General features: G+C 40.9%; 2 protein-coding genes across 2 annotated transcripts in view; one reads left to right on the top strand and one right to left on the bottom strand.

Moving 5' to 3' along the window:
• Positions 1–8,700, bottom strand: part of LOC115180628 (dynein heavy chain 5, axonemal-like) — an 81,810-nt gene extending 73,110 nt beyond the window's left edge. The window contains exons 1-5 of the mRNA XM_029742867.1: positions 8,500–8,700; positions 1,434–1,568; positions 1,143–1,227; positions 812–957; positions 149–367 (exon numbers count right to left, since the gene is read on the bottom strand). Coding sequence (XP_029598727.1) covers positions 149–367; positions 812–957; positions 1,143–1,227; positions 1,434–1,568; positions 8,500–8,601 — 687 coding nt within the window. The 5' untranslated portion in view covers positions 8,602–8,700. The remainder of the gene's footprint in view (positions 1–148; positions 368–811; positions 958–1,142; positions 1,228–1,433; positions 1,569–8,499) is intronic.
• A 1,655-nt stretch (positions 8,701–10,355) lies between these two features.
• The window catches only part of LOC115180595 (triple functional domain protein), a 133,346-nt gene continuing 115,819 nt past the window's right edge, over positions 10,356–27,882 (top strand). Inside the window, exons 1-2 of the mRNA XM_029742818.1 lie at positions 10,356–10,587; positions 25,341–25,397. Coding sequence (XP_029598678.1) covers positions 10,518–10,587; positions 25,341–25,397 — 127 coding nt within the window. The 5' untranslated portion in view covers positions 10,356–10,517. The remainder of the gene's footprint in view (positions 10,588–25,340; positions 25,398–27,882) is intronic.

Here is a 27,882-nt window from a genome sequence, read left to right as displayed (position 1 = left end):
TGAGTTTTCCAAATACATTCCAATATTCAACTACTTGTCTTTTCAAATAAAACACATCTGAATAATTACTTTGAAATGCATGTGAAAGTAATTGAGATATTTGAAATAGTATTTGAAGCCAGGTCTGTTGAGCATGCACGTCACCTACCTTCTCCTGCAGGCTCTCCTGCGCCCCGGCCAGCACAGACACAAAGCTGTCCAGTGAGCTGATGAAGTCCTGTTTAACTGACTGGGCCTGTGGACTGGCCAGCTCTCCCCAGCCATGGTTCATCTTCTTCAGGCTGGGTATGAAGATCTCAGACAGCAGCTGCTCCACACTTTTAAGCAGGCCTACCTCTGTGGTGTCCAGCATGTTGAAATTCACCTCCTACCAGGGCCAGAGAACTTTAGATAGACATGACCACACAGTAGGCCAGGCGATGACACCATTTTAGAAGCAAAGATTGGGCTGACGTGTCAGACTGTTACTAATATTGTTTGCCTGAATGCAAGGTTAAATATTGTTATGAATGATAAGAGCATTGTTATACGAACATTGTTTAAGCCCTTAAGACATATAAATATTGATAAAACGTATAATGCCGACTATGTGTTGGATCAGGGTTCTCCAACCCAGTTCCTGGAGAGCTACCCTCCGGTAGGTTTTCAATCCAACCCCAGCTGTAACTAACCTAATTCAGCTCATCAACCAGCTAATTATTAGAATCAGGTGTGCTAGATTAGGGTTGGAGTGAAAACCTAAAGGACGGTAGCTCTCCAGGAACAGGGTTGGAGAGCCTTGTGTTGGTAAGATAGTAAGGTGGAGACTCACCCTGTGCACATTCTCAGAGGTGATAGCCTTGGAGGGGTTGGCTCTTGTGAAGAACACACAGACACCAGTCAGAGCCACATCTTTGCCCTCAGTGACAAACACCTTGGCCTTCTTACTCCGGTTGGGGGCCAAGACAGCTGCTGCTGCTAGGGAGACAAACAAAGCAGTTACGCAATACCCACTATATCATCTTTACGACAGGAAGAAGGGTAAGATACATTACTGTTAGCAAGATTCAACCTCTTTTAGCTGTAACTCTGCTATTAACTGTATTATTACTCTGCTATTATTATATTCCCCTATTATTTCCCTACATGGCCAATCATCTCACCTGCTTCAGCTGGCTCCACATCCTGATAGTAGAACATGATATGAGGAAGTCCCACAGCCACAAAGAACTGCTCCATGCGCTCAATCTATGGGAGACAGGTTCATCACAATCACCGTTTCCACAATTAATTTACTTTTACTTGATTCAATCGCTTTTGCACAAGATAATCTTGAAATGTAGAAACAAATGTTGCATCCGCAAGCAGTGGCCAGCTACTCAACAGTCTGTCACAAGGGACCACAGTACAGGGGATTGATGGAGGTGGAGCGGTGATGAAGTGTTATGCCCTACCTGAGTTCCCTCCAGAATGGCATCCTCCACGTCAGCCTTCTCCAGGCCCAGGCAGGAAGCCACGATGCTGAGGACATAGTCATGTCTGCCATCCAGCTGAGCTCTCTTAGCCTCACGCTCCTCTTTCAGCTTTTGCTGCAAACAAAGAGACAGAGAGAGGTATCATCAAGTCAACCCCAATACAGACTCAAACTGGACGGATTGCTTCGGCAAGAGGCGGAACCAAATTCTGATGAATATTTCAGCCCAGAAACAATTAAAGTAATTCAAATGCTAATGACTGGATACAATAGGGTCCTTCACACATACTTTGAATGCAACAATCTCGCTGTTAGATATGAGAGAGGATTGAGGCTCCCTTTTGCTCCTTCTAGACTTTGAGTCAGCCATTGTTCAAAAGGTTCACAGAATGACAATCACTTTCACATGTCAGCCAAGGCAGCAGAATTATGGACACTTGCAAACTCCATTGAAGAAATATCAGAAAAAAATACAATATATTCAATATATACTGCAGCTTTGTTATTAACAGTAAAAATCTATGAAAAAAAAGTTTAAAAAACACAGCAAAACCCCACACAAAGAAGTGAAAACGAAAGTGATAGCCTATTCCTTCATGTCAATCTCTTGAACCATGATCTCCGATAAAATATTTTCCATATACTCTAGATTCTTTAGCTATGCCTCTTTCTCTGTCTTCTATACCACTTCTACCCACTAGCTATCCACAGGTTATATACAGTGAAACGTCCAGACAGTAGCACATTCAGCACAGATAGAACATTAACATCCCACTCTGGCTAGCCCACAACACTACCCTGGACAGCCCAGTGGCTGGGGGCCTCATGTTAAAGAAGACAGACAATAGCGATAGTAAAATCTACTACAATGAGTTGCTTGGTGGTGCTGCTAGGTAACGGCAGGAAAAAGGCAAACCAATAAATTAAGCCGACTTTGTGTTGTATTTTGTGGGCCGGATGCAGACGCTTTCAAACTCTGGTTTTATTTTCCCCATTGACAGTCTGGAATTTAGCCTGTGTTGTCTGGAGAAGTGTTTCGTTCTAGGTTAAGCTACCTTTTACTTGCAAGGGTCAGTCTATTTTGAGATCTAGGCCCTTTGGGTTCAGCACATTGCAACTTAACAACAAAGCATTTTATAGCTACTGGCCAGACCATTTACCGGCAGACCAGGAATACTAAGGACACTTAAGCTTTTCCTGCATTTCTTTATATCTACACTGGCATGTTACTATTTGGCAAACACTATACATTTGCCCCTAAGAATGCATTTGATGCCATGGATAAAGTGTGATCACATTCAGACTGTTGAGTTATTCATGCCAAGCCGGCTCACTGGTCTGTCTCTATTGCACTTTAAAGACGTCAAGGCCAAGTCTGAGTCACATTTACTATGGCTTAATTAATAACCCCAATGGATTAGTCCAATTGAACGATAGTTCCACATGAGTTCCATCCAGGTATCTGGTGGGAGTAGGATAAGGCTGTGGAAGAAGAAAGCAGAAGATTGCTAAAGATTTACAGCAGGCCTTGAGGTCATGCATCAGATCAGAGGCAGCAGCCAGCAGTCAACAAGCCTAGACATGAAAGACTAAACACAGCTATTGACCTATTGGACAAACACAAGCCCCAGACTACATCCTAAATGGAACCCTACTCCCTATATAGTGCACTGCTTGGTCTCTGGTCAAAAGTAGTGCACGATGTAGGGAAAAGGGTACCAATAGACGCAGCATGTGCAACGCAGGCCAGCCAGTACAATACTGATTCACCACACTGCCTGAACAGAACCACTGGAGGAAATACATGCTTATATAAGCTAGCCAAGACAGGGGTTGCTGGGCGACACACACACATCACACCTGCTCCCTGGGCTGGCAGTGATTCCATTCCAAGACTTTCATGATGAGCAAACAGCAACCTCAGGCTTCAGCCTACAGAGAAACACTACAGCACACCGAGCATAAAGCACCAAGCACCGAGCACCGAGCATAAAGCACCGAGCACCGAGCATAAAGCACCAAGCACCAAGCACCGAGCACCAAGCACCGAGCACCAAGCATACACAATGGCAGCCTCAACTGTCTGCAAGCTTTCAGCTCAGATAAGAACTGAATGGCTTGAATGAAAATATCCTGACAAAACAAATCAAGAAATACTTCAGGAGAAAAGGACTAACAGCTGCTAAATGGGCTTTTGGGCGTTGTGTGTCTTGTAATCCATTCAACATTTACAATGAACACCATTGCAAACAATGTCTGTACATAAAGTGTAACAAGAAAATACGAACTGAAATTGCTTGTTTCGACAGAATTTATCACAATTCTACAGAACAAGACCGAGAGCCAATCCTGACCAACGACTGATCTCAGTTCAGTTGTACTCAACAACATGCACACCATATTGGCCCCAATCTGTGATCAAATAGATGACCTGTCCCTAACCATTATTTGGCGAGGACCCATTGGGTGCTTGTTGTCTCCAGTAGATCTACTCCATCTTCTCCTATCATCATGCAAATCCTACAGTGACAATCTCTTACCTTGATCACTCTTGAGACACTATGTTTCCAGAGCTGTTGTCTAAACGCTCCAGACATGACTCTTAGCTCCTCATATCAAAGACAGCTCCCAAATGACCATCTACAATCTACAGTTGAAGTCGGAAGTTTACATACACTTAGGTTGGAGTCATTCAAACTTTTTTTTCAACCACTCCACAGATTTCTTGTTAACAAACTATAGTTTTGGCAAGTCGGTTAGGACATCTACTTTGTGCACGACACAAGTAATTTTTCCAACAATTGTTTACAGACAGATTATTTCACTTATAATTCACTGTATCACAATTCCAGTGGGTCAGAGGTTTACATACACTAAGTTGACTGTGCCTTTAAACATCTTGGAAAATTCCAGAAAATTATGTCATGCTTTAGAAGCTTCTGATAGGCTAATTGACATAATTTGAGTCAATTGGAGGTGTACCTGTGGAAGTATTTCAAGGCCTACCTTCAAACTCAGTGCCTCTGCTTGACATCATGGGAAAATCAAAAGAAATCGGCCAAGACATCAGAAAGAAAATGGTAGACCTCCACAAATCTGGTTCATTCTTGGGAGCAATTTCCAAAAACCTGAAGGTACCACGTTCATCTGTACAAACAATTGACGCAAGTATAAACACCATGGGACCACGCAGCCATCATACCGCTCAAGAAGGAGACGCGTTCTGTCTCTTAGAGATTAACTTACTTTGGTGAGAAAAGTGCAAATCAATCCCAGAACAACAGGAAACAGGTACAAAAGTATCTATATCCACAGTAAAAGGAGTCCTATATCGACATAACCTGAAAGGCCGCTCAGCAAGGAAGAAGCCGCTGCTCCAAAACCGCCATAAAAAAGCCGGACTACGGTTTGCAACTGTACATGGGGACAAAGATCGTACCTTTTGGAGAAATGTCCTCTGGTCTGATGAAACAAAAATAGAACTGTTTGGCCATAATAACCATCGTTATGTTTCGAGGAAAAAGGGGGAGGCTTGCAAGCCGAAGGACACCATCCCAACCGTGAAGCACGGGGGTGGCAACATCATGTTGTGGGGGTGCTTTGCTGCAGGAGGGACTGGTGCACTTCACAAAATAGATGGCATCATGAGGAGGAACATTATGTGGATATATTGAAGCAACATCTCAAGACATCTGTCAAGAAGTTAAAGCTTGGTCGCAAATGGGTCTTCCAAGTGGACAATGACCCCAAGCATACTTCCAAAGCTGTGGCAAAATGGCTTAAAGACAACAAAGTCAAGGTATTGGAGTGGCCATCACAAAGCCCTGACCACAAACCTATAGAAAATGTGTGGGCAGAACTGAAAAAGCCTGTGCGAGCAAGGAGGCCTACAAACCTGACTCAGTTACACCAGCTCTGTCAGGAGGAATGGGCTAAAATTCACCCAACTCATTGTGGGAAGCTTGTGGAAGGCTTCTCGAAACGTTTGACCCAAGTTAAACAATTTAAAGGCAATGCTATCAAATACCAATTGAGTGTATGTAAACTTCTGACCCACTGGGAATGTGGTGAAAGAAATAAAAGCTGAAATAAATCATTCTCTCTACTATTATTCTGACATTTCACATTCTTATAATAAAGTGGTGATCCTAAATGACCTAAGACAGGGAATTTTTCCTCTGATTAAATGTCAGGAATTGTGAAAAACTGAGTTTAAATGTACTTGGCTAAGGTGTATGTAAACTTCTGACTTCAACTGTAGCTCCAGATAGAGATCTGTGAGTGCTGTAGAGAAGATAAGGCTTGGGGGTAGAAGCTGATAAGGAGCCTACACATCTGCCTATTTTTCATTCTATCAATGTTTTGTTTATGTTCCTACAGTAGCTTATTTTGTTGTGTAAGTTGATCGAAAAGCAATAACCTAAATACAAATGTATACGGTTTTACATTGAATTATGATACTTGTGACATGTTTTTCAATTAACTAACCAGTTATTTCAGAAAATCTAAAGATAGGCAAACAAGAAATAGAGCCTTTTGCAGCCAATTTAATTCTAACAAAAGCAATAAGACAGTGATATTCACACTGTTTTGATACATTTGAAAAGGTTTTTAAAAGTATGTTTTTCCCTACAGAATTTACTCAAGTAAAAGTACAGTACACATTCCTAAAGGAAAACTACTCAAGTACTGTAACGTGTTACTTGCAGTGTGTTACTACCCTCCTCTGTATTTTCATGAATCCCCAGTACTGTAAAATCCATACCTCTCATTGATAATTTATAGTTGGGCAACATAGCCTACAGGCTGAACCTCTATCTACACAATGGTCTGGTAAACAGTCCAGAAGACTGTTATTTTATTAAGGTAAATACAATTGAAAACATTCATGATGAAATGCATGATTTGGTCACAGATTGGGACCAGGGTGTAGCCTAAGTAACGTCATGTAACAGAACTGTGTAGGTCAGCTTACCTTGTTTTGATAGTCAGGTTTAAAGTGAAGCATCGCCACTCTCAACAAAGCAACCTATTCAAGGAATCCACCCTCTTAATTGACATGAATTACTATTCATGAGAACACAGACAAGAATTCCAGTGCATGCACTGCGGAACAAGCACTGCCAGTGACCAGCATCTTATTTTCCAGCCCAAAGGTTACTGTCTGAAATTATAATATTGTTTTCTCTTCAGACAGAAGCTTGCTAACTAGATAGTGTAGTATTGGGTGACCACCTGTCGGCTAGGTAATTATCAAAAGCAATGCTATCGCCTTACCAACGTCAACAATGGGGCTGGGGGCTGAATGGGTCACTGTTATAGAGTAGAGGCTACTCTTACAGACAGTTACAGACATGTCTCACGTGGACAGGTATAAAAGAGCCCTGTGGTCCAATTACTTGAGGAAGGGATTGACCAACAGAGAATGGATGGTGTTGAAGAGCAATACACAATACTAGGCCTCGACCTATGTTGTGAAACTCATTGTTAGGTTAGGCCTAGTTCAATCCAAGGAACACAATGACTTCTTAATAAAAGCCATTCACCAGTATGCATGTTGTACGCATGTTGTACGCATGTTGTACTGAAACTAGAAAGGAATAACATTAATGTAAAGTGAAGAGTGGGGTGAGATGAAAGTGCCAGGAGCTGATGATTAATATGACATAGCCAATCCTTCAAAAAATTAGGGGACCAACGAGTGTGGAGAAATGTTGAGTGACAAAAAAATCCACCCAAACGTCAAATTCAAAAGGGCAACCAGCATTTGGCTACTGCCTGTCCAAAGAGAACAACATACACCAAGAAACAAACACACCAGCCTATTGAATTTAATATAATTTATTTTGGGTAACAGACATATACAACAAAATGTACAATGTGGACCCAGAGGATATTTTATTTTTTTTATTTTTTATTTATCCGTTATTTTACCAGGTAAGTTGACTGAGAACACATTCTCATTTACAGCAACGACCTGGGGAGTAGTTACAGGGGAGAGGAGGGGGATGAATGAGCCAATTGTAAACTGGGGATTATTAGGTAACCGTGAAGGTTTGAGGGCCATATTGGGAATTTAATATCACTTGAAAGTATTAATTAAAACCCTTGTTTCCAAAGTGGTCCTCGATATTAAATTCCATTAGATTACACAATATTTACCGAGGACGATCACAGACGAAGCTGTCCCCATAACATTACTATAACATCCACAAAATGTCCCCATAACATCACAAAATGTCCCCATAACATCACCATAATATCCACAAAATATCCCCATAACATTTTTTTAAATATATATTTTTACATGTAAACTTTATTTAACTAGGCAAGTCAGTTAAGAACAAATTATTATTTACAATGATGGCCTACCCCAGCCACACTCCGGACGGCGCTGGGCCAATTGTGCGCTGCCCTATGCCGTGGTATATTGGCCATAAATCACAAACCCCTGAGGTGCCTTATTGCTATTATAAACTGGTTACCAACTTAATTAGAGCAGTAAAAATACATGTTTTGTCATACCCTGGAATACGGTCTCATATACCACAGCTGTCGGCCAATCAGCATTCAGGGCTCGAACCACCCAGTTTATAATGCAAATTATAAAGTTTGAGTCCTGAATGCTGATTGGCTGAAAGCCATACCACAGGTATGACACCATTTTTATTTGTACACTTCTAATTACGTTGGTATCCAATTTATAATAGCAATAAGGCCAGAGGAGCTGTGGTATATGGCCAATATACCACGGCTAAGGGCTGTTCTTATGCACGACTCAAAGCAGAATGCCTGGATACAGCCATTAGCCATGCTTAAATATGCTTCAATTATTGTGAGCTCTTGAGTCTACATATGCATGCTCTTCATTACCAGAAAATGCCATAATTTTATTGGCAGGGATAAAGAAACAGGACCACAACATGATGAAAGCTATTGGCTACCTTGCCACCTCCACCAGACAAATACAAAGATATACAGTACAACTAACATACATTACAATCACATCTACACAAGCGAAATAGCTGATAATACCATCACCAAACCTGCATTTCCTTTACTGACTCCACGGGGACTGAGGGTTGGGACCTGTTCTCTAGTTGGACTTCGCAGAACGCGAGCTGAGAGACATGTTGTTTCCACACCATCACGAATATGTCTTTGAAGTGTGAATACAGTATCAGAATTCTGGAAACAGTTGCAAGTTTTCCATGTCACGTGGAATTCTTATATTTTGGTCCTTGGTGTCCTGGGCTGGCTCGAGGGGCTCAAGCTGCACTTCTCAGATAACACTTTCCCACCAATTAAATGGTGTTAGCTGTTTCCTTGGTTACGTAGGACCAAGGAAATGATTTTTTCTGAATTTGCTATTCGGCATCCTTGGAACGTCCATACCCTAAACCCTAACCTTAACCCATACCCTAACATTAACCTTAATCATATTCCTTACCAAACGCTAACCCAAACTCCAACCTTAACCCTTACCTTAACCCTTTTGAATGTCTACTTCAACGGGGTATGGACGCCCCAAGGATTCCGGATAGCACGGACATTCTGGTGGGGCAGCTACAAATACTTCCCTGCAGGCTGCACCATGCACAGCTAGCGTTGAGGAATCGGCCCAAATCAGCTAGCTGGGTGTTGACCATAGAAATAGCTCGGGTAGAAACACCACAAATCCACATTAATTTTCACGGTCCAGTCACGGGGGAACAAATAAGCTTATCATTATATCATTGAGAAATGTCTGATATTGATTCATTTTTAATCAATGTGGAAAGATACGTTTGTAGGACGCCTTTTTGGCCTACACGTGTTGTTGTGAAGGCTGCTAGTCTACAGTTTGTCGTCTTTCTGTATTTGTATATTGCTTTAATTTGTAACGTTACACTAGAGGGAATGGGTCACACAGGTGGGATGCACAAGTATGGAGAGCATACAGGCATATACAAGCCTTTATCTTTCAAACATGCGTCTGTGTAATTAATGATTATTCCCAACCGCACGCCAACATTGTGTGGAATATGAGGGGGCCATGAATTGAGACGTTGATGCAGCCGTTGAGTGTATCACAGGATACAATTATAGATATTTTCAAGATGCCTCGATTACACTTTGTAATGTAGGCCCTGAGAGGAGCGGAGACAATGTATTTCCAAATGGACACTATAATAATCTTCTTTACTTGATTTTACTAGCGGCTTTCTAAACTGCAGAATTTGTGCATCACAACATAGGCCAATTGGTATTCCAACACTACGAAGAGGACAAAATGTATGTATAAAGGTGCCTTATACTTTATCAAACCAGTGGGAGGCAGTGTTTGATCGCAGAATGAACCGTCTGGATATTTTATAGCAGGCGTCTATCAATCAGTATTGTAGGTAGGTCTATACAATCAATCTCTAATGGAAAATAATAACACCAGGCCAGTCATCATCAGGTAGGCTAAATAGTCGAAATGTCTTGATTATTCCCAGTGTAGGAAGTGCTTTTGTGATAAATAACATTTTATTCCTAGCCTGTCTCATAGCTATGTTTTCCTGTTGGCTACCATAGCCTATGAAAGGTCTATGTCTATATTCTATCATGTCTGGTGGCCAAGTGTAGCCTGGTCCCAGATCTGTTTGTGCTTTTGCCAACTCCATTGTCATTGTCAGACATGACAAATCCGTAAGGAGTTGGCAAGAGAGCAGAAACAGCCTGGCACCCTGGCTACACCAAGTAGCCTTTATGATTTGGCTCCCCTTTCATCCCATTTGTGGCGCACAATGCCTCAAAATATCAGGGATATTCCAGCAGGGCAAGAGACCCCATACAAGACCTCCCCTTTATCAACGGACTTCCCCCTTTGCCTCTGTGCTCAGGCTCTGGAGCGCCGCCGATCGGTAATAAGAATTTTCATTCTCGCCAAGATGGAGGTCTCTTGCCTATTGAAGAGAGAAAAGATTGCGTGCGTTTTACAGTAGAATATAATTTCAATGGTGTTGCATTTAAATTTTGTCGGAAAATCTAGAGGAAGTCAATTCTTTGGAGATTATTTTTCCATATCAGTATTCCAGCCATGAGCTCTGGAGAGGGAATAGATGAGGCTGCTAAAGATGCGGCCGACATAGCGGCGTTTTTCAAGTCCGGTAAGTGAAAGAGGGGCGAGAACCTCCCGTAGCCCACTGTATTGATAATGCCATCTACATTGTTCCCGTATAGATGGTAAACGGATCAACAAATTCAGCCATTGGTGGATGCGTTAGAGAGATACGATTATTATTCTCCTAAACAGGCTCCCTGTCATCCTCTCTGCGTTTATTCCAATATGATAACAGAGTGAACCTCACATTATAGTAAATTACGCACACTTCAATGTAAAAAAACATACGTGTCTTGGATGGTTTATAATCTAGAAATGAAATGTAATAAATGTATCCCTATCCCGAGATATGTGTAGAATACATCTTTCAATTATTCTGTACCCTGCGTCGTGGCCAACGAACCTTTGGCAGTGAGCTGCTTGTTAGTCAGAACCACATCCTATTGATTGTGATAGCCTATCATGTAAACAAACTGTAGCCTATGATGCCGCCCAGGTGAAGAGGCTGCACAACCTATCTGGAACATAACTGAGTTTTAGGCCAGGCCTACGTAGCCTACGGAAACATCTTTCTGTTTACTCTCATACAATGTGTTATGGACTAACCAAGAATAGACTATCACGTTTTTCTATTGCTGTTTAGTTTATTTCGATACCCATTAGTCCATCAGGGCAATAAACGAATCCCTAAAAAAATGTATCCTTGCAAAATATTCAGGTTATTAGTGTTATTTATTTTAACATATCTAATACCATTGAGTTTATCTCTGGTATACATTCTAATATATTTTTCTCTCAAGTCAATTTAATGACCTAACACGATTTTTTTTACCCTAGTAGGCCAAACCTATTAAATCCCAGAAGTGGTCCACACCACACACTGCCATCATTTCCCCCCACATTCATTTGGGTAATCATGTAATTCTATTGGAATTAACATTTTGGAAAGTAAAGAAAAGTGCATATAGGTGCCTTGGGAACATCCTTGGACCATGGTGAGACCACCTCAGATGATTCACAGTCAGAGCAGCTGTTCGTTTGCGCTCAGCTGTTTCTGTAGCACCTGGTCTGGTGCATCTTGGTCAAGAAGTCTGTTTCCCACCATCCCCATTGATGACACACAGACACACAGACGGAAGTTTGAGTGGGACAGACAGGGTCAAGCTGAAGTGAAGAAGGGACTGAGTCTTTTGGAAAGATGAGTGATATAGCCTAATGATTTATATAATACATTCTATTCTATTCTTTAGTGTTTGCATGTTACATAGTATTGACTTGAGCTTTTAGGTCACTGAAGTCTGAGGTAAAGGAAGTTAAGAAAGAGCTGTCTAAAGACAATGTTAGGAATTGGGTTTGGCGAAGGAATGTCCCAACATTAATGGAGTCAAGGGACCTTGAACTATAGGCTGATGGTCATATCTAACAAGGTAGAAATATATACATCGGCCTATGTTCCTTTCTTCCATAGTTACCACAAATATTTCCTCTCAGTGTCTCTTTAAGACAGTTTGGAATGCTATAATGGATTGTATTATATTGTTGCAGTCCACCGTTGGTATGTGGCCAGTGTTTTCTGCTGTAGCTGCTATAGACCATGTCCTGGGAGTTAACAATAACTACATGAACCTGAATGATGTGCATGAACAACATTTGCCTATAAATGGTCTCGGTCTAGATGCTTTGAGGTTTAAGTAGCCCATTTTTACTATTATTGTTAACTGTAAGGACTCAGCTTAGCTTGCTGTATCGGGTAATTAGGTTGTATTTTGTGCAGTGTTCAAGCTAGTAAATGTTTTGCATGGTGATGCATGTAGACTTTCAAATTTCACACATATTGTGTAGGTGCTAAAACTGTGACAGCTAGTCATGACGGTGTAAGAGAGAGGCCAGTGAAACACAGCACAAACAACATGACCCATAACTGTGTCCAAGCATACGATAGATAGGAGCAAGGAATAGGTTGGCTGAGTCCCAAAAGGCACCCTATTCCATATAGTCCACTACTTTTGACCAGAACCCTATACCTTGGTTGTACTATTTAGAGAATAGGGAATATGTTCACTATAATAGGGTGCCATTTGGGATGCAACCATGGATATGTTGTTTGGCCTGTCAGTATCCTACAACACTATTCATCCTGAAGCCACAGTGAAAGGACAGAAAAGGCCATTCCACTTTCTGTAACCTCTCCAGCAGGCTTCCTAATTGCTGCTGGCTTGTTGAGCATTGAAATCTTGGCACAAAGTTGCTCTTTCTTGTTGCACTGAAACAGATTTCTTTAGTTTGGGGAGCTCTGGGTGCACCCACTGTGATGCCCTAGTTTGTCTTGAGTAGGACTTCGGTTGTGTCCCAAATGGCACCCTATTCCCTATATAGCGCACTAGTTTGGACTAGGGTAGGAATAGCGTGCCTTTTTTGACTCATATGGCTGTACTAAACGGCCTGGCTGAAGTTGTTATATGTCATTTAAGAAGAGACTGGGCTAATTTTAGTATTCGCCCTTTGAAGAGTATCTAACGCGATGATATACTAGACAGTCTGTATTGGAAGACGATACGCATAACATAAGTCATAGCTCGATAATTTAGAGAATTCAACTATCAAAACAGCATGCTTTTCAGTTTATGGAGACATATTTCTGTTTGGAGTTGTTGTGGTAGTCATGGAGATGTTGTGCTAGTCATAGTCGTCTATTATTCCTTGTCATTATTTGGTGATGAGTTAGACAGATGGACGTTATTCTGTCATTCCCACAGACATTGTATAGATCCCACATTGTATACTGAGTCGTCCTCTTGTGAGCTAATCAGTGAGATTGTCATAACTTTGAGCCTGACGATGAGGCTCATTACAGCAGCTCAGTAGCATGCCTATGATGTCAGCCCACACAAAGCTTTAGGTCTTTGTCCCAAGGAATTCAAAACTATTACACTGTAAGCTTATATTCACTTTACACTGAGTGTACAAAACATTAGGAACACCTGATCATAGACTGACCAGGTGAATCCAGGTGGAATCTATAATCCCTTATTTATGTCACTTGTTAAATCCACTTCAATCAGTGTAGATAAAAGTGAGGAGACAGGTTGAAGATGGATTTTTAAGCCTCGAGACAATTGAGACATGGATTGTGTATGTGTGCCATTCAGCCGGTGAATGGGAAAGACAAAGGATTGAAGTGCCTTTGAACGGTGTGTGGTAGTAGGTGCCAGGCGCACCGCTTGAGTGTCAAGTACTGCAAAGCTGCTGGGTTTTTCACACTCAACAGTTTCCCGTGTGTATCAAGAATGGTCTACCTCCCAAAGGACATCCAGCCAATTTTACACAACTGTGGGAAAAGTTGTAGTCAACATGGACCAGCATCCATGTGGGAACACTTTCAACACCTTGTAGAGTCCATGCCCCGACGAATTTAGTCTGTTCTGAGGGCAGAAGGGAGGGGTGCAACTCAATATTAGGAAGGTGTTCCTAATGTTTTATACACTCAGTGTATATTAACACTATATATTAACTATTTACCTAGTTATTACATTGGCACCAAGTGTAGTATACAGAGCTTTGGGAAGGCATAAGGTTGTCTTGGCCTGTTTGATGTGAGTTGACTCTTAGAGGGATCATCCTGTCCGTCACTGTACAGTAAGCTGTTGTAATGCAGAGCTGCTCGCTGGCTATTCATAGTGTACTGTGGCATTGTCCATTAGCTTTTAATGACCCAAATCAGGAGGTCATTTTCAGTGGCTTTTTAAGGATAACAGACTGAATGAATTGTGTAATTGAATTATGCTTATTTTTCTTGTTTTTTAGAAACAAGACGAAAAATGTATAAGGTATAACTAACTTTTATGACACAGCATCATGGCATACTTACAAATGAGTACGCTGTAGCTCAATCAGGCACCACTGAGTTCTGATTTACAAGGTAATAATATACTAGTCATCCATCATACCACCAGTGGTATAATGAGACCTATGGTTCCAACAAAGATATAGTGTTTACTAGGTCAAAGTACCTTCTATTTTTGTCCTGTATCAAATACCGTAGTCAGGCGCCATTTTCCACCACATAGCTGCCTTGCTTTGCCCATTTACCATATTACACAGTGGGGTTGTTCTTGTGAGAGGACGGCCGTTACATTGGCAACGGTATAAATCAGGATATTTTCTGTGTACATGATTGTTCCAGTATCCAGCTCAGAGCAGGCTGAGGTTTACCAATTACTTTCATTTGATTGGATCTTTGGAAAAGCCCCTTTACTAATGCCTTATGTCCCCATTCCATTTAAACATTACTTGCTTTCTAGCGGGGATATTATACCATAGAAAGGTCACAGTTATCATCTATTTACCATCAACTGTTGGACATGAAAATTCAAAATGTCTTTGTCCGTTTAGGAATGAAAAAGTTGATTATGACTAGGCCTAATTAGACTGGCCTGTAATGGCCAGTAATGTGAGCCAAATTGTTGTAATGCATGTGATCCAGCGTTATCACCCAGTGTGATCATGCTTATCGAAGTGGAAACCTAAGTGTTATGTAATAAAATGTCTACTGGTGGCACAAAATCAAAGGTCTGACTGCACGGAGATGCTTGGGAATGTGGGTGTTTCAGGGGAAGTGGGTATATCTGACCTCTGTCATCTAGGACGTGACAATGGTTAATCAAATCTCCCCATTTCTGACAATTTTTTTGCGCAGTTTTGCAGGCCTTCTCATACAGCTGCAACTGTATATGCATTCATAAATCAAGACCTTTCTTGAGTTGGGCTCTGGGATGGTGCAACTGTTCTGAGTCTGAGTCTATGGTTGTTGTGGGGGAAAGGGGTTGAGTGTGTATGAGTGTGTATGTGTGTGTGGGTGTGTGTGTATCCCACAACTGTTGCGAGGGAGTAAAAGAAAAGATGTTAGGGACAATATAGGATGATTCACAATAATTGTTTGCTAATATAATAATTGCTTGCCATAATGTACTTTTTGTAATGGCGAGACTGGTGAGAGGTAAAAATCCTTTGCATAAATTGCCTAAATTACTACAATTATTAATAGCTAATTATGGAAAATAAGATAAACAGGATTTTGAAAGTATATATATATATTTTAATGGCTATATATAATACAAATCGAGGTGAGGGGTATGGAAATGCATTGGGTAGTTGATCTGCTTCTCTTCTGTGGGTGGCACTGTGTGCCCTTTTCGAAGGATTGGTCCCGGTGTCTCCGGGGCTATGGGATCCGGGGGGTCGGGGGTGGTCTGCCGTGCATTGGGATGACAACCCAACTTGGGATGAGGAGGGCTTTTAGCAGGTGGAGACCAATTGGTGGTTTACTTAGTAGCAATGCAAATATCATGGTACATCTATATAGACACTCAATCATCATGTTTCTTTTTTTTTTCTTTACCCCCCTTTTTTCTCCCCAATTTCGTGGTATCTAATTGGTAGTAGTTACAGTCTTATCTCATTGATGCAACTCCCGTACGGACTCGGGAGAGGCGAAGGTCGAGAGCCATGCGTCCTCCGAAACACAACCCAACCAAGCTGCACTGCTTCTTGACACAATGTCCATCCAACCTGGAAGCCAGCCGCACCAATGTGTCGGAGAAAACACCATACACCTGGCGACCTGGTCAGTGTGCACTGCGCCCGGCCACCACAGGAGTCGCTAGTGCGCGATGAGACATATCTCTGCCGGCCAAACCCTCCCTAATCCGGGCGACGCTGGGCCAATTGTGCGCCGCCCCATGAGCCTCCCGGTCGCGGTCGGCTGCGACAGAGCCTGGACTTGAACCCAATCTCTGGTGGCACAGCTAGCACTGCCTTAGACCACTGCGCCACCCGGGAGGCCCATGTTTCTTTTTAATGGTACGTTTACAAACATATATTCTGATAAATAGAATTGAAACTTGTGTCTCATTATGTGGTGAAATAAGTATAGCCAGTTATAATTGTAATGGCTTAGCAGATAATAAGACGATCAGTATTTACCTGGCTAAAAGAGAAGGAATATAATATCTATTGTTTACAGGAAACTCATTCAACAATTTTAGATGAAGTTTTGTGGAAAAAGGCCTGGGGGGACGAAATATATTTCTACCATGGGCAAAGAAATTCAAAAGGGGTGATGAAATTAATTAACAGTAATTTTGATCCAAATGTGCAAATTGTCCAAACAGATCATCAAGGTAGAAGGATTATTTTAAATATGTTATTGGACATTAAACAGATATGGCATATTAACCTATACGGTCCAAATAATGATGATCCAAGCTTCTTTGAAAATATATGTAAGAATTTATCAACTCTATAAGCAACACTAGACTCTTTTATTTTTGTGGGGGATTTTAATACGGTTTTAAAAAACCTCTATGGACCGTAAAGGAAATCACACTACAAACTATCACCCTCAGGCACTTAAGGAAATCATGAATGTAATGGATATATTGGAATTAGTGGATATATGGAGGCTTAAATACCCTGACCTAGTGAGATATACATGGCGGAGGCTTAATCAAGCTAGTTGTCTAGATTACTTTCTTATGTCATTCTCTCTGGCACCAAAAGTTTAAAAAAGTGTTGATAGGGGACAGAATGCAGTCGGATCATCACATAATTGCTATATACATTACTCTTACAGAATTTCCACGTGGGTGAGGATATTGGAAATTTAATCAAAGCCTACTGGATGATAATTTGTTTATATAGTGCCTTGCAAAATTATTTACCCCCTTGGCGTTTTTCCTATTTTGTTGCATTACAACCTGTCATTTAAATTGATTTTTATTTGGATTTCTTGTAATGGACATACACAAAATAGTCAAAATTGGAAACATTTAAATGTCTTGGAATGGCCTAGTCAAAGCCCAGACCTCAATCCAATTGAGAATCTGTGGTATGACTTAAAGATTGCTGTACACCAGCAGAACCCATCCAATTTGAAGGAGCAGGAGCAGTTTTGCCTTGAAGAATGGGCAAAAATCCCAGTGGTTAGATGTGCCAAGCTTATAGAGACATATCCCAAGAGACTTGCAGCTGTAATTGCTGCAAAAGGTGGCGCTGCAAAGTATTGACTTTGGAGGGTGAATAGTTATGCATGCTCAAGTTTTCGTTTTTTTTGTCTTATTTCTTGTTTTGCATCTTCAAAGTGGTAGACATGTTGTGTAAATCAAATGATACAAACCCCCCAAAAATCTAATTTAATTCCAGGTTGTAAGGCAACAAAATAGAAAAAATGCCAATTGGGGGAGAATACTTTTGCAAGACACTGAAACTAGGACCGAAGAATTTATGACTTTTTCCGACATAACATTGGTACAGCAGATCCCCTTATTGTATGGGATACTTTTAAATGTGCCTTTAGAGGCCATGCAATTCAGTACTCATCTATAAAACAAAAGCAATTTAGATCAAAAGAGTCTATATTAGCAACGGAAATTGAAGGACTAACAGTACAGTTCGATAGCAATAAAAACTGTATCATAGACGCACAGAATAAGTTAGAGGAAAAACAAAAAGAAATGGAGGAACTTATTCAAGAAAGATCCAGTGTAATATTATAAAAATAAAGCGAACTGGATGGCATATGGGGAAAAATGCACCAAATTATTTTTCAATCTTCAACATAGAAGTGCTACAAAAAGAATGTATTGAAACTTGTTTCAAATGGAGTCACACATGATTCACCAAATTATATTTTGAAAGAGGAAGTAAAGTACTTTAAAAATATGTTTTCGTTTCAGTCTCCTCCAGCTCCACAAACTAAAGCTAATTGTATGGATTTTTTCCCCTATTAATAATGTAAAATTAACATCTGTACAGAAAGACTCATGTGAAGGCCAAATTACAGAGGAGGAACTTCTTGATGCAATTAAAGCCTTTAAGGCTGGGAAAACTCCAGGGCTGGATGGCATACCAGTGGAAGTATACAAAACATTTGTTGATATACTCAGAGGAGCATTATTAGCATGTTTGAACCACTCCTATATAAACAGTAGATTATCGGACATGCAACAAGGTCTGATTTCATTATTACTGAAACAGGATCTAAGTGGTATATATAAAAATCCAGTCCATTTAAAAAATTGGAGGCCTCTTCAGTGTTGTGATGCAAATATTCTAGCTAAATGCTTGGCACATAGAATTAAAAAGGTATTGTCAGATATTATTCATCCTAATCATACACTTTTTTTACATGGACGATACATTGAAGATAATATAAGACAAGTACTGGAAACAATAGAATACTATGAAATATCGGGGAAACCAGACCTGGTTTTCATAGCTGATTTTGAAAAAGCTTTTGATAAAGTACGAATGAAGTTTATATATAAATGCCTAGAATATTTCAATTTATGAGAATCTCTTATAAAATGGGTTAAAGTTATGTATAGTACCCCTAGGTGTAAAATAGTAAATAATGGCTACATCTCAGAAAGTTTTAAACTGTCAAGAGGAGTAAAACAAGGTTGTCCACTATCGGCATATCTATTTATTAGTGCCATCGAAATGTTAGCTGATAAAATTAGATCCAACAATAATATTAAGGGTTTAGAAATCCATGGCTTAAAAACAAAGGTGTCATTATATGCTGATGATTCCTTTTTTTCTGTTGAAAGCACAATTAGAGGATCTAGATACTTTTGCCAACCTTCCTGGATTAAAACCAAATTATGTATTGGATCACAAAAAAATTCAACTTTTACATTACCGTGTAGTTTACCAATACAATGGTCTGACAGGGATGTGGACATACTCAGTATACAAATCCCGAAAGAAAGATATTATCTCACTCCAATACATTTTTATAGAAATTTAGCAAAAATAGATAAGATGTTGCTACCATGGAAAGGAAAATACCTGTCTATTTGTGGAAAAATCACCCTGATTAACTCTTTAGTCATATTACAGTTTACCTATTTGATTATGGTTTTGCCTACAGCTAGTGACCTGATTTTTAAATTATATGAACAAAAAATATTCAATTTGATTCTGAATGGCAAGCCAGACAAAATTAAAAGGGCCTATTTATATAACGAATATGAATTCGGAGGGCAGAAATTATAAAAAATTAAAGCATTAGACCTCTCACTAAAGGCATAATTCATACAAAAGTTATACTTAAATCCGAAATGATTCTCTTTCAAATTAGTAAGAATGTCTCACCCCATGTTCAAGAATGGCTTTTCCCCTTTATTCAGATTACAACTGCTCACTTTCGGTTATTTGAAAACGAAATCATCTCCAACATATCTTTATTTTTTAAATAAGCCTTAGAAAGTTGGTTGCAATTTCAGTTTAATCCACCTGAAACAAATAATACAAATAATAACAGAACAAATAATACAACAAACATTGTGGTTAAACTCAAATATACACATTTATTAAAAAAGCTTATTTTTTGATAAATTTTTTAAAAAAGGTATAATTTTTGTAAATGATATCATAAATAGGACTAGTGGAGTTATGTCACACATGCAGCTAACACACATATGGAAATGTCTGCTCTACCCAAAATTACAACCAACTAATTGCAGCATTAACACAAAAATGGAAGAGGCAAGTAGAAGGGGGATAAAGTAAGAAACTTGTCTGTTGGCCTTGCATTAAAGACCATAAATGGTTAAAAAAAATTGTGATAAATAAAAAGATATACCAATTTAATTTATTGACCAAAAAATTGACAGCTGTGCCATATAAATTGCAAAATAGTTGGGAAGAGATTTTCGATGTACTGATTCCATGGCACATGGTTTATTAATTGACACGCAAAACAATAGCAGATTGAAAACTTCACACTTTTCATTTTAAATTATTATACACATTTTTTGCAACCAATAGAATGTTATATATATGGGGCATACAATCTTCCCAGCTCTGCAGATTTTGCTGCGAGGAGGCAGAGTCATTAGATCATTTATTTTGTTACTGTCCATATGTAGCTCGTTTTTGGTCACAGGTCCAGGAATGGCTGAAGAATTGCAACATTTACCTAGAACTACAGCTGCAGATAGTAACACTGGGTGATTTGAAAAGTCATAGTCAATCAATCAATAATATAATAATTATTTTATTTTTAATTTACAATCTTTAGACGCTATAAGAATAGAAAGGTTCAGTACTTTTGTGAAGCATCACAGCACAGTTGAAAAATATATGGCAAATAGAAATCCAAAATGGATGGTGTTAAGAGATAGATGGGAGGGGTTGAATGGAGCTGAAGGGTGGGACTAATAACAAGATAAACAATGTAAAACATATGGGGTCTGTAAAATGTATATGGGTTCAGAAATGTTGTGAAATAGCACAGTTACAAATAGAAATCAAACTGGATGGACATTAGAAATAGAGGACAGACTAAAAACAAACAAAATATAACTGTAAAATAGATTGTGTCTGTAAAATGTGTATAATATAACTGTTATTGTTTATTCGTTTTCTCCAATTGGGGGAGGGGTGGTAGGGTTTGCGGGGAATAATAAAGGTATATTAAAAAAAAAAGTGTGTATGTATGTAAAACATTTTTTTTTTTAAATGTCTTATGTCCCCATTCCATTTAAACATTTAAACTTTCTAGTGGTAATATTATGCAATATAAAGGTCACAGTTATCATCTATTTACCATCAACTGTTGGACAAGAACATTCAAAATGTCTTTGTCCGTTTAGGAATGAAAAATGAGATTATGACCTGGCCTAATTAGACTGGCCTGTAATGGCCAGTAATGTGAGCCAAATTGTTGTACTGCCTGTGATCCAGCGTTATCACCCAGTGTGATCATGCTTATCGAAGTGGAAACCTAAGTGTTATGTAATAAAATGTCTACTGGCTGCTGCTGAGGAACAGACTTGACCCAACTAAAGTCTTCTTAGCTGTGTCATAATAATGGTGTAGTGTAGTAGGGACCAGATGCTCCAGAATCAATTCACATCATGAGAGAGGGAGAGGGGGAGAGAGAGAGAGAGAGAGGGGAGAGAGAGGGGGGGGGGTGAGAGAGAGAGGGAGCGAGAGAAAAAGAGCGAATGACAGGAAGGACAGAAAAACCACCTCTGCAAATGATAGAGTAGTAAAGGCTAAAGTCAGGGTGGAGTAGGCCATGGCTTGCTTTTATACATATTCTACAGTCAGAAAGAATCCTCTTGCGTTCTATCGCAAAGTAATTGGCAGTTGCTTCTAGTGGAGTAGAAGCAATCAGCCCAGAGTGGCATTGCACCATGAAACGGCCTCAGCCCAGCCGCCATCATGCCATCCTCCTCATAATTGGAAAAAGAAGAGCTTTTGACTGGAGCTGTTCTGTTTTTCCCAGACTCACTTTGGTGGTTTGGTTTCCCTCTTCCTCTCTTCAGCGAGTCCACTGTATGCTCACAATGGAGAGCAGATGTTTTAGTGCTTCTTGACTGTTATGGATTTGTTTATTGTAGAGCTGTTTATAAAGCAGCCTGCTGAGTGTCTTTTATGAGATCCATGGCATTTATAGTATAGATTAGTTAGAGATGCTAGGCTTTTCACTGACCCACAGAACTAGATAAGGCCACATCTCACTCAAAGCAGCAATCGATGCACAATTCTGTAGTATAAATCATGAACTGTAGGCCTATGCGAGTTGTGTGGAAGAAATCTAAAGAAAATCGTTAAAACTGCCTGCATGATCAGAAGAATAGCAAAGTATTTACCGGGAAAGATTCTTAAGCAAACAACCCAAGCATGAATTGGGAGTCAGGTGAACTACTGTTCTGGGGTCTGGGGAAATTCATCAGAAAGTGAGATTAGGAGGATGCAGATTGCACAGAACAAAGCAACAAGGATTGTTTTATGGTGGAGATATGATACTTCTCTTGTAGTCATGTACAATGGTCTTGGGTGGTCATCAATCAACAAGATAATTGAAAAACACATGCTTATTTTATTTTACAAAGTACACCACTTAAAACGGCCGAACACATACATAACAGTATTCAGTTGGTAAGAGACAGACATTCAGTCATTACAAGAAACAGATTGTCCCCCATCGATGTCTTATCTCGGCAGAGAAGAGAAATAGGCAAAATAACATTTCGATTCAGAGTAATAAAGAAATGTAATCATTTATCTAGCAAACCAGAAACCTTTCAATTTATAAATTCATACAATACTTAGAACCACTTAAATATAATAAATTGCAAGGTTGTGCATGACTATGGTAGATGAACAAACCAATCTATCTTTTAAGACTGTTAGATTATTTATCTGGTCAATATGGCAGTGTATTATGTCTGTTGTTTATAACAGTGTGTTAAATGTGATTGTATTGTAAATTGTATTTTAATGTTTAAGGACTCTTGGAAGATTAGTCCAAATGAGGATTAAAAGAGATCCTAATAAAATAAAATAAAACACTAATGCTTGCAGAGCTTAAAGTCATTGCTTACAGGGTAAGGAAACCAATATGTAATTTGGGTGAACTATCCCTTTAATAACATTAATTTCCCATTAAAATAGTCCCAATTTGCATACAGATAACCGTCAATGTCAATAAGTAGAAATTGAGAATGCAGAGTGAAGTCGATAACTAGCCTAAGGGATGGCTTAATTCAGTCAGGAATATAGAGGTATCAATCACAGCAGCCTCAGCCTGCCACCCACGTTGCCTGGGGGCCAGGAAGGAAGGAAAGAAAAGGGATTGTGGGCCATGAAGAAGAAGAGTGGCTGTGGGCTGAGTCTGCCTGTGTGTCTCCTTGAAATCCCTCATCTGATAAGAGAGGATTTCCTATCCATCAGAAAACCTCAGCCACCCACACCCTACCAGACACACACCCAGCAGCCCCCTCATTCCCAGCAGTAAGGCGGCGTCTGGAATCAGGGCATCTCATCTCAGAACCCTGGCCTCCTAGGTGTCTGTCTGCCGGCCTGCCTTCCTGTCTGTGTCCCTCTCAGAGACTAGCTGTTATATCAAACAGAGCAGCAGGGTTTTATGTGTTTCTGAGCTTATGTATTAACACCCCTCTTCTCTCTGATGGTAATAATAAACTCAGACGCACACACACACACACACGAGCGCATTTGATCCTTCCCGTCGTTCATGCAGGACGGCATATTAAAAATCATATACTATTAAAAGCCTTTATGTTTTGAGAACATGCCTTTCCTCTTTTTAATGAGGTTGTGGCACACACACGCACACACACGTACACGCACATGTACACACACACACACGCACACGTACACACGCACACGTACACATCCACGCACGTGTACACACACACACACACACACACACACACACACGCACACACACAGACAGGGCTCAGTTTGGGAATCAAAGCAGCATGGCTCATAGTGGGATTGAGCTAGGGGATGTTTGGTGTGGTGTGGTTGCAGCTGTGTGCCCTCCCTGTGCTTGTCTCCAGGGAACAGCTGTGCACAGCTTGTCAAACAGGAACTCCACACGGAGCGAAACATCCTCTCCCCTTTGAAGACACTAACATGTTTAGATCCTCCTCGTGCTGCACTCTGCCAGTGATCGCCTGGTTTAAATAGATCATGCACCGCTGCTCAGATTTGTATAAAAACAAGCAAACTAAACTAAAATCCACATAATACAATATTGTCTATCTCATTCACCCCGTTCAAGTTGGTGTTTGTTTGTATGAGAGACATCGTTTTAGTCCACTTTTAGATGTCATACCCTGTATAGTTAGACATGTAACTGACTGTAACTCAGCCATTTCCATGTTAGAAAACCCCTAGGTGAATAGGCAAGAGTAGGATACCAGAGATACAATGTAGGATGCCAGTTACAAAACCCAAGGCTTCGTCTTACAGCAGAGGACCCTCTAGTCTATATTTACATTACAATTTTTACATTTCAGTCATTTAGCCGACGCTCTTATCCAGAGTGACTTACAGTTAGTGCATTCACCTGAAGATAGCTAGGTGAGACAACCACATTATCACAGTAAGTACATTTAATAAATAAGTGCTAGTTCAAGAAAGGCAAGTTTTTTGGGGGGTGGATGGGGGAGGTTTCAATCGGATCATCATCATGTGAATTCCCCGTCACATGTCTTCGAGACACTTTGATTGTGACCTTAGTATAGCCTAACATCAAATCCACAACGCCGTTAACATCGAACAGCCACTGCAGTTCGCCGCCCATTTAATCCCTAGCAGCAGCATATGCTGGTTTGTCTTTTGAGAAGCAGGCAAAGTAGAGCTAAGCTGGAGCTATCCCATAGATGAATGACCCAGAAAGAAAACAGGGCTGCCAACAGCCCACAACACCACAGTACTGCCATATAGACGTAGAAGTGAGTCAGTCTGTCAGAATGAAGAGAAAGCCTCACTTAACTCACTGTAATGTGCCACTGTAAAAATCAGAGCAGACGATGACAGACTGTGTTTAACTTTAATGACTCCAGGTGAATTATCCAGCATTCCAGCTTCAAAGATATCATTTTTTTCAGGCGTGTGGCGGTAGAAAGATCTACAGATTCCCGCTCAGGGGTTCTATATCATGATTCATTCCTGTACCAGTTTGTCAGCTGTAAGTCATTTGGTGGCTTCATGTTCAATTTTGACTGCATCCCAAATGGTACTCTATTCCCTGTATAATGCACTACTGTTGTATTGGGAATAGGGTGCCATTTGTGACACAGCCCATGTCTCATGCTGTTTCATGTCTTTGACTAGCCAGATACTGGGATCAAAGCAGCTCTTCCTTGTCCTCTCATCTGCAGGCAATAATCACATGCTCAAGGTCGGAAGAGATTCTCAAAGCCAGGCCACTACATTCATTCGCTGACTATTCTTTTTTCATCTTCATTTTTTTAGATTCTCTCCCTCTTTCAAAATGTGAGCCCAAACTGGATGGACCCAGTCAACAAGCAGGTAATTTATTTACTTCATTCTTTTGCTTTGTCTGTGGAATGTATTGTGTAATTGTGCTACGCGTATGACGTGACATCTTGCTTTGGGATACCCTCTCAGATATCTGTTTATGCCTGTTTGTGGTCAGGTTTGGGGAAGAAACAGAAACCGATCCTATCATATCTCGATATGAGAGAGAGAGAGATGAAATGACCTCTCATTTGACCTCCCCTTATCTCTCTGCTCGGGTACATGGGTATACTGCACATACACAGCTATTATATATAGTATATTACATGGCTGCTGTTGACAGTGGCCTGCTCTTAGTGCACCCCAGCTGATTGAGAGTGAAAGTTAAGTACATAGGGTCTGGTTTAACTGAAGGTCCTCATCACTGACTCAGTGCCATCAGAGCCTACCGGTGTATTTTTTTATCATGAATGCTTTCTTGTGTGTAGTCATTTCCTATTAGGCTCTACATGGAGTCTTGAGGGTTAATGTAGGATAGAGTTTTCACCCGTGACATTCTTCATGGCTAACTGGTCACTGACCTGCTTATTTCTCAACTAGGTTTAACAAGGTGACACACGCAGACACACACACACACAGGCTGCACTTCACCGCACTTGACTAGTTGGCACATGGTCAACCAGACTGTCACCTGCTTTAATAACTGAATGCCATCACGGCCTCCGTGTTCTTTATGTTCAGAAGGCCTGTGTTTAAAAACACACACAGTCCAAACTTCACACCTAGACGGACTGGTTACTGATCGGTCGCATATTCTGTTTTCCACATTCTGTTAGTTGAAGTGAAATATTTAACACATTTGTGTCTACTATGATGAACCTGTTAGATGCTGCACATTCATTTGCAGGTGTTTCAGCTGCCAAGTTAATTACATAGGGTTAATAATGAGTTTCAATGAAGATATATGCTGACTCTGCTGTTACTAAAGATGGACTGTGTTGGCTAGAGGGGAAAACGGTTTATGTGTGAATTATTCAATAAAGTTGACCAAACATTTTTCTATCTGCTGAAAATTCCCTTTGGATATTTTGAATGCTACGTAGGTAGGAGAAGTAGGCTGTGTTATGTCATGATTATTTTAGCTAACTTCTGCTGGTGGCCAAAAATCTACCATGTGCACTAGGTGTCATGTTCTTGTGAACAAATTACAATTCTCTTTCCATATTGATATGCTTGTATCAGTCTAATACAGAACATCAGTATGTCTTTCAGGCAAGCATTATGATCATTCTTTGCCTTGTCTTTCTTACTGATAGCAATGCATTTTTTTCTGGAAGATCTTAGCAGAACAGAAAGTGTAAGATTGTGTGTAATTGAAGTGTATAGGCTCCACCGTACTATAATCTCCCAGCAGATCACAGAACTGTCTCTCCCTTAATTGGGGCTTGCTGTGGATCAGGATTAGTAAGAGTAGTCTGCTCTGTTCTGTTCTGTGTTCCTGTGGGAGAGACAGAGGCACACACACACACAAAATATCTGGTCTCCAGAGGAGGGCCTGTCTTTGGCCGCTGCCAAACCTCTGCCTGTGCTGTCAGTAGAGATCAGACCTGCTATGGTGACAGGGCTGGGATGGGCTAGGAGGTCTGGGCTAGGAGGTCTGGGCTAGGAGGTCTGGGCTAGGAGGGCTGGGCTAGGAGGGCTAGGCTAGGAGGGCTAGGCTAGGAGGGCTAGGCTAGGAGGGCTAGGCTAGGAGGGCTGGGCTAGGAGGGCTAGGCTAGGAGGGCTAGGCTAGGAGGGCTGGGCTAGGAGGGCTGGGCTAGGAGGGCTAGGCTAGGAGGGCTGGCTAGGAGGGCTAGGCTAGGAGGGCTGGGCTAGGAGGGCTAGGCTAGGAGGGCTAGGCTAGGAGGGCTGGGCTAGGAGGGCTAGGCTAGGAGGGCTAGGCTAGGAGGGCTGGGCTAGGAGGGCTAGGCTAGGAGGGCTAGGCTAGGAGGGCTAGGCTAGGAGGTCTGGGCTAGGAGGTCTGGGCTAGGAGGTCTGGGCTAGGAGGGCTAGGCTAGGAGGGCTAGGCTAGGAGGCATAGGATAGGATGGCTGGGCTAGGAGGTCTGGGCTAGAAGCACTGGACTAGGAGGGCTGGGCTAGGATATCTGTGCTAGGAGTGCTGGGCTAGGAGGGCTGGGCTAGGAGGGCTCAGCTAGGAGGACTTCGCTAGGAGGGCTAGGATAGGCCATGCATTAAAACATGAGAGCACTCCTTTCATGTGTGATGAAAGCAGGAGGAGAGGAGAGGCTCGCTAGCTCTCGTTCTCACACTCCCTCAGACTGTATTACTGAGATGAATACGATCATACAGTAGGAAGTGAGTAGCAACAATAGACATTTACTCTGTGAACCATTTGCCCATTGTCTATTGTCATTAAACATATATACAGCCAAATGCATCTCAGATGGCGCAGCAGGACTTTAGGATTCCCTATCAACAGAGACACATCTCTGGCTGCCATCTTTATTCTGAGAGCAATTCCAGGAAATCCCTTT

This window comes from Salmo trutta, chromosome 3 (genome assembly GCF_901001165.1).
Source record: "Salmo trutta chromosome 3, fSalTru1.1, whole genome shotgun sequence".
NCBI classification, from domain to species: Eukaryota; Metazoa; Chordata; class Actinopteri; order Salmoniformes; family Salmonidae; genus Salmo; species Salmo trutta.
This window is presented reverse-complemented; position numbering and strand designations above follow the sequence as displayed.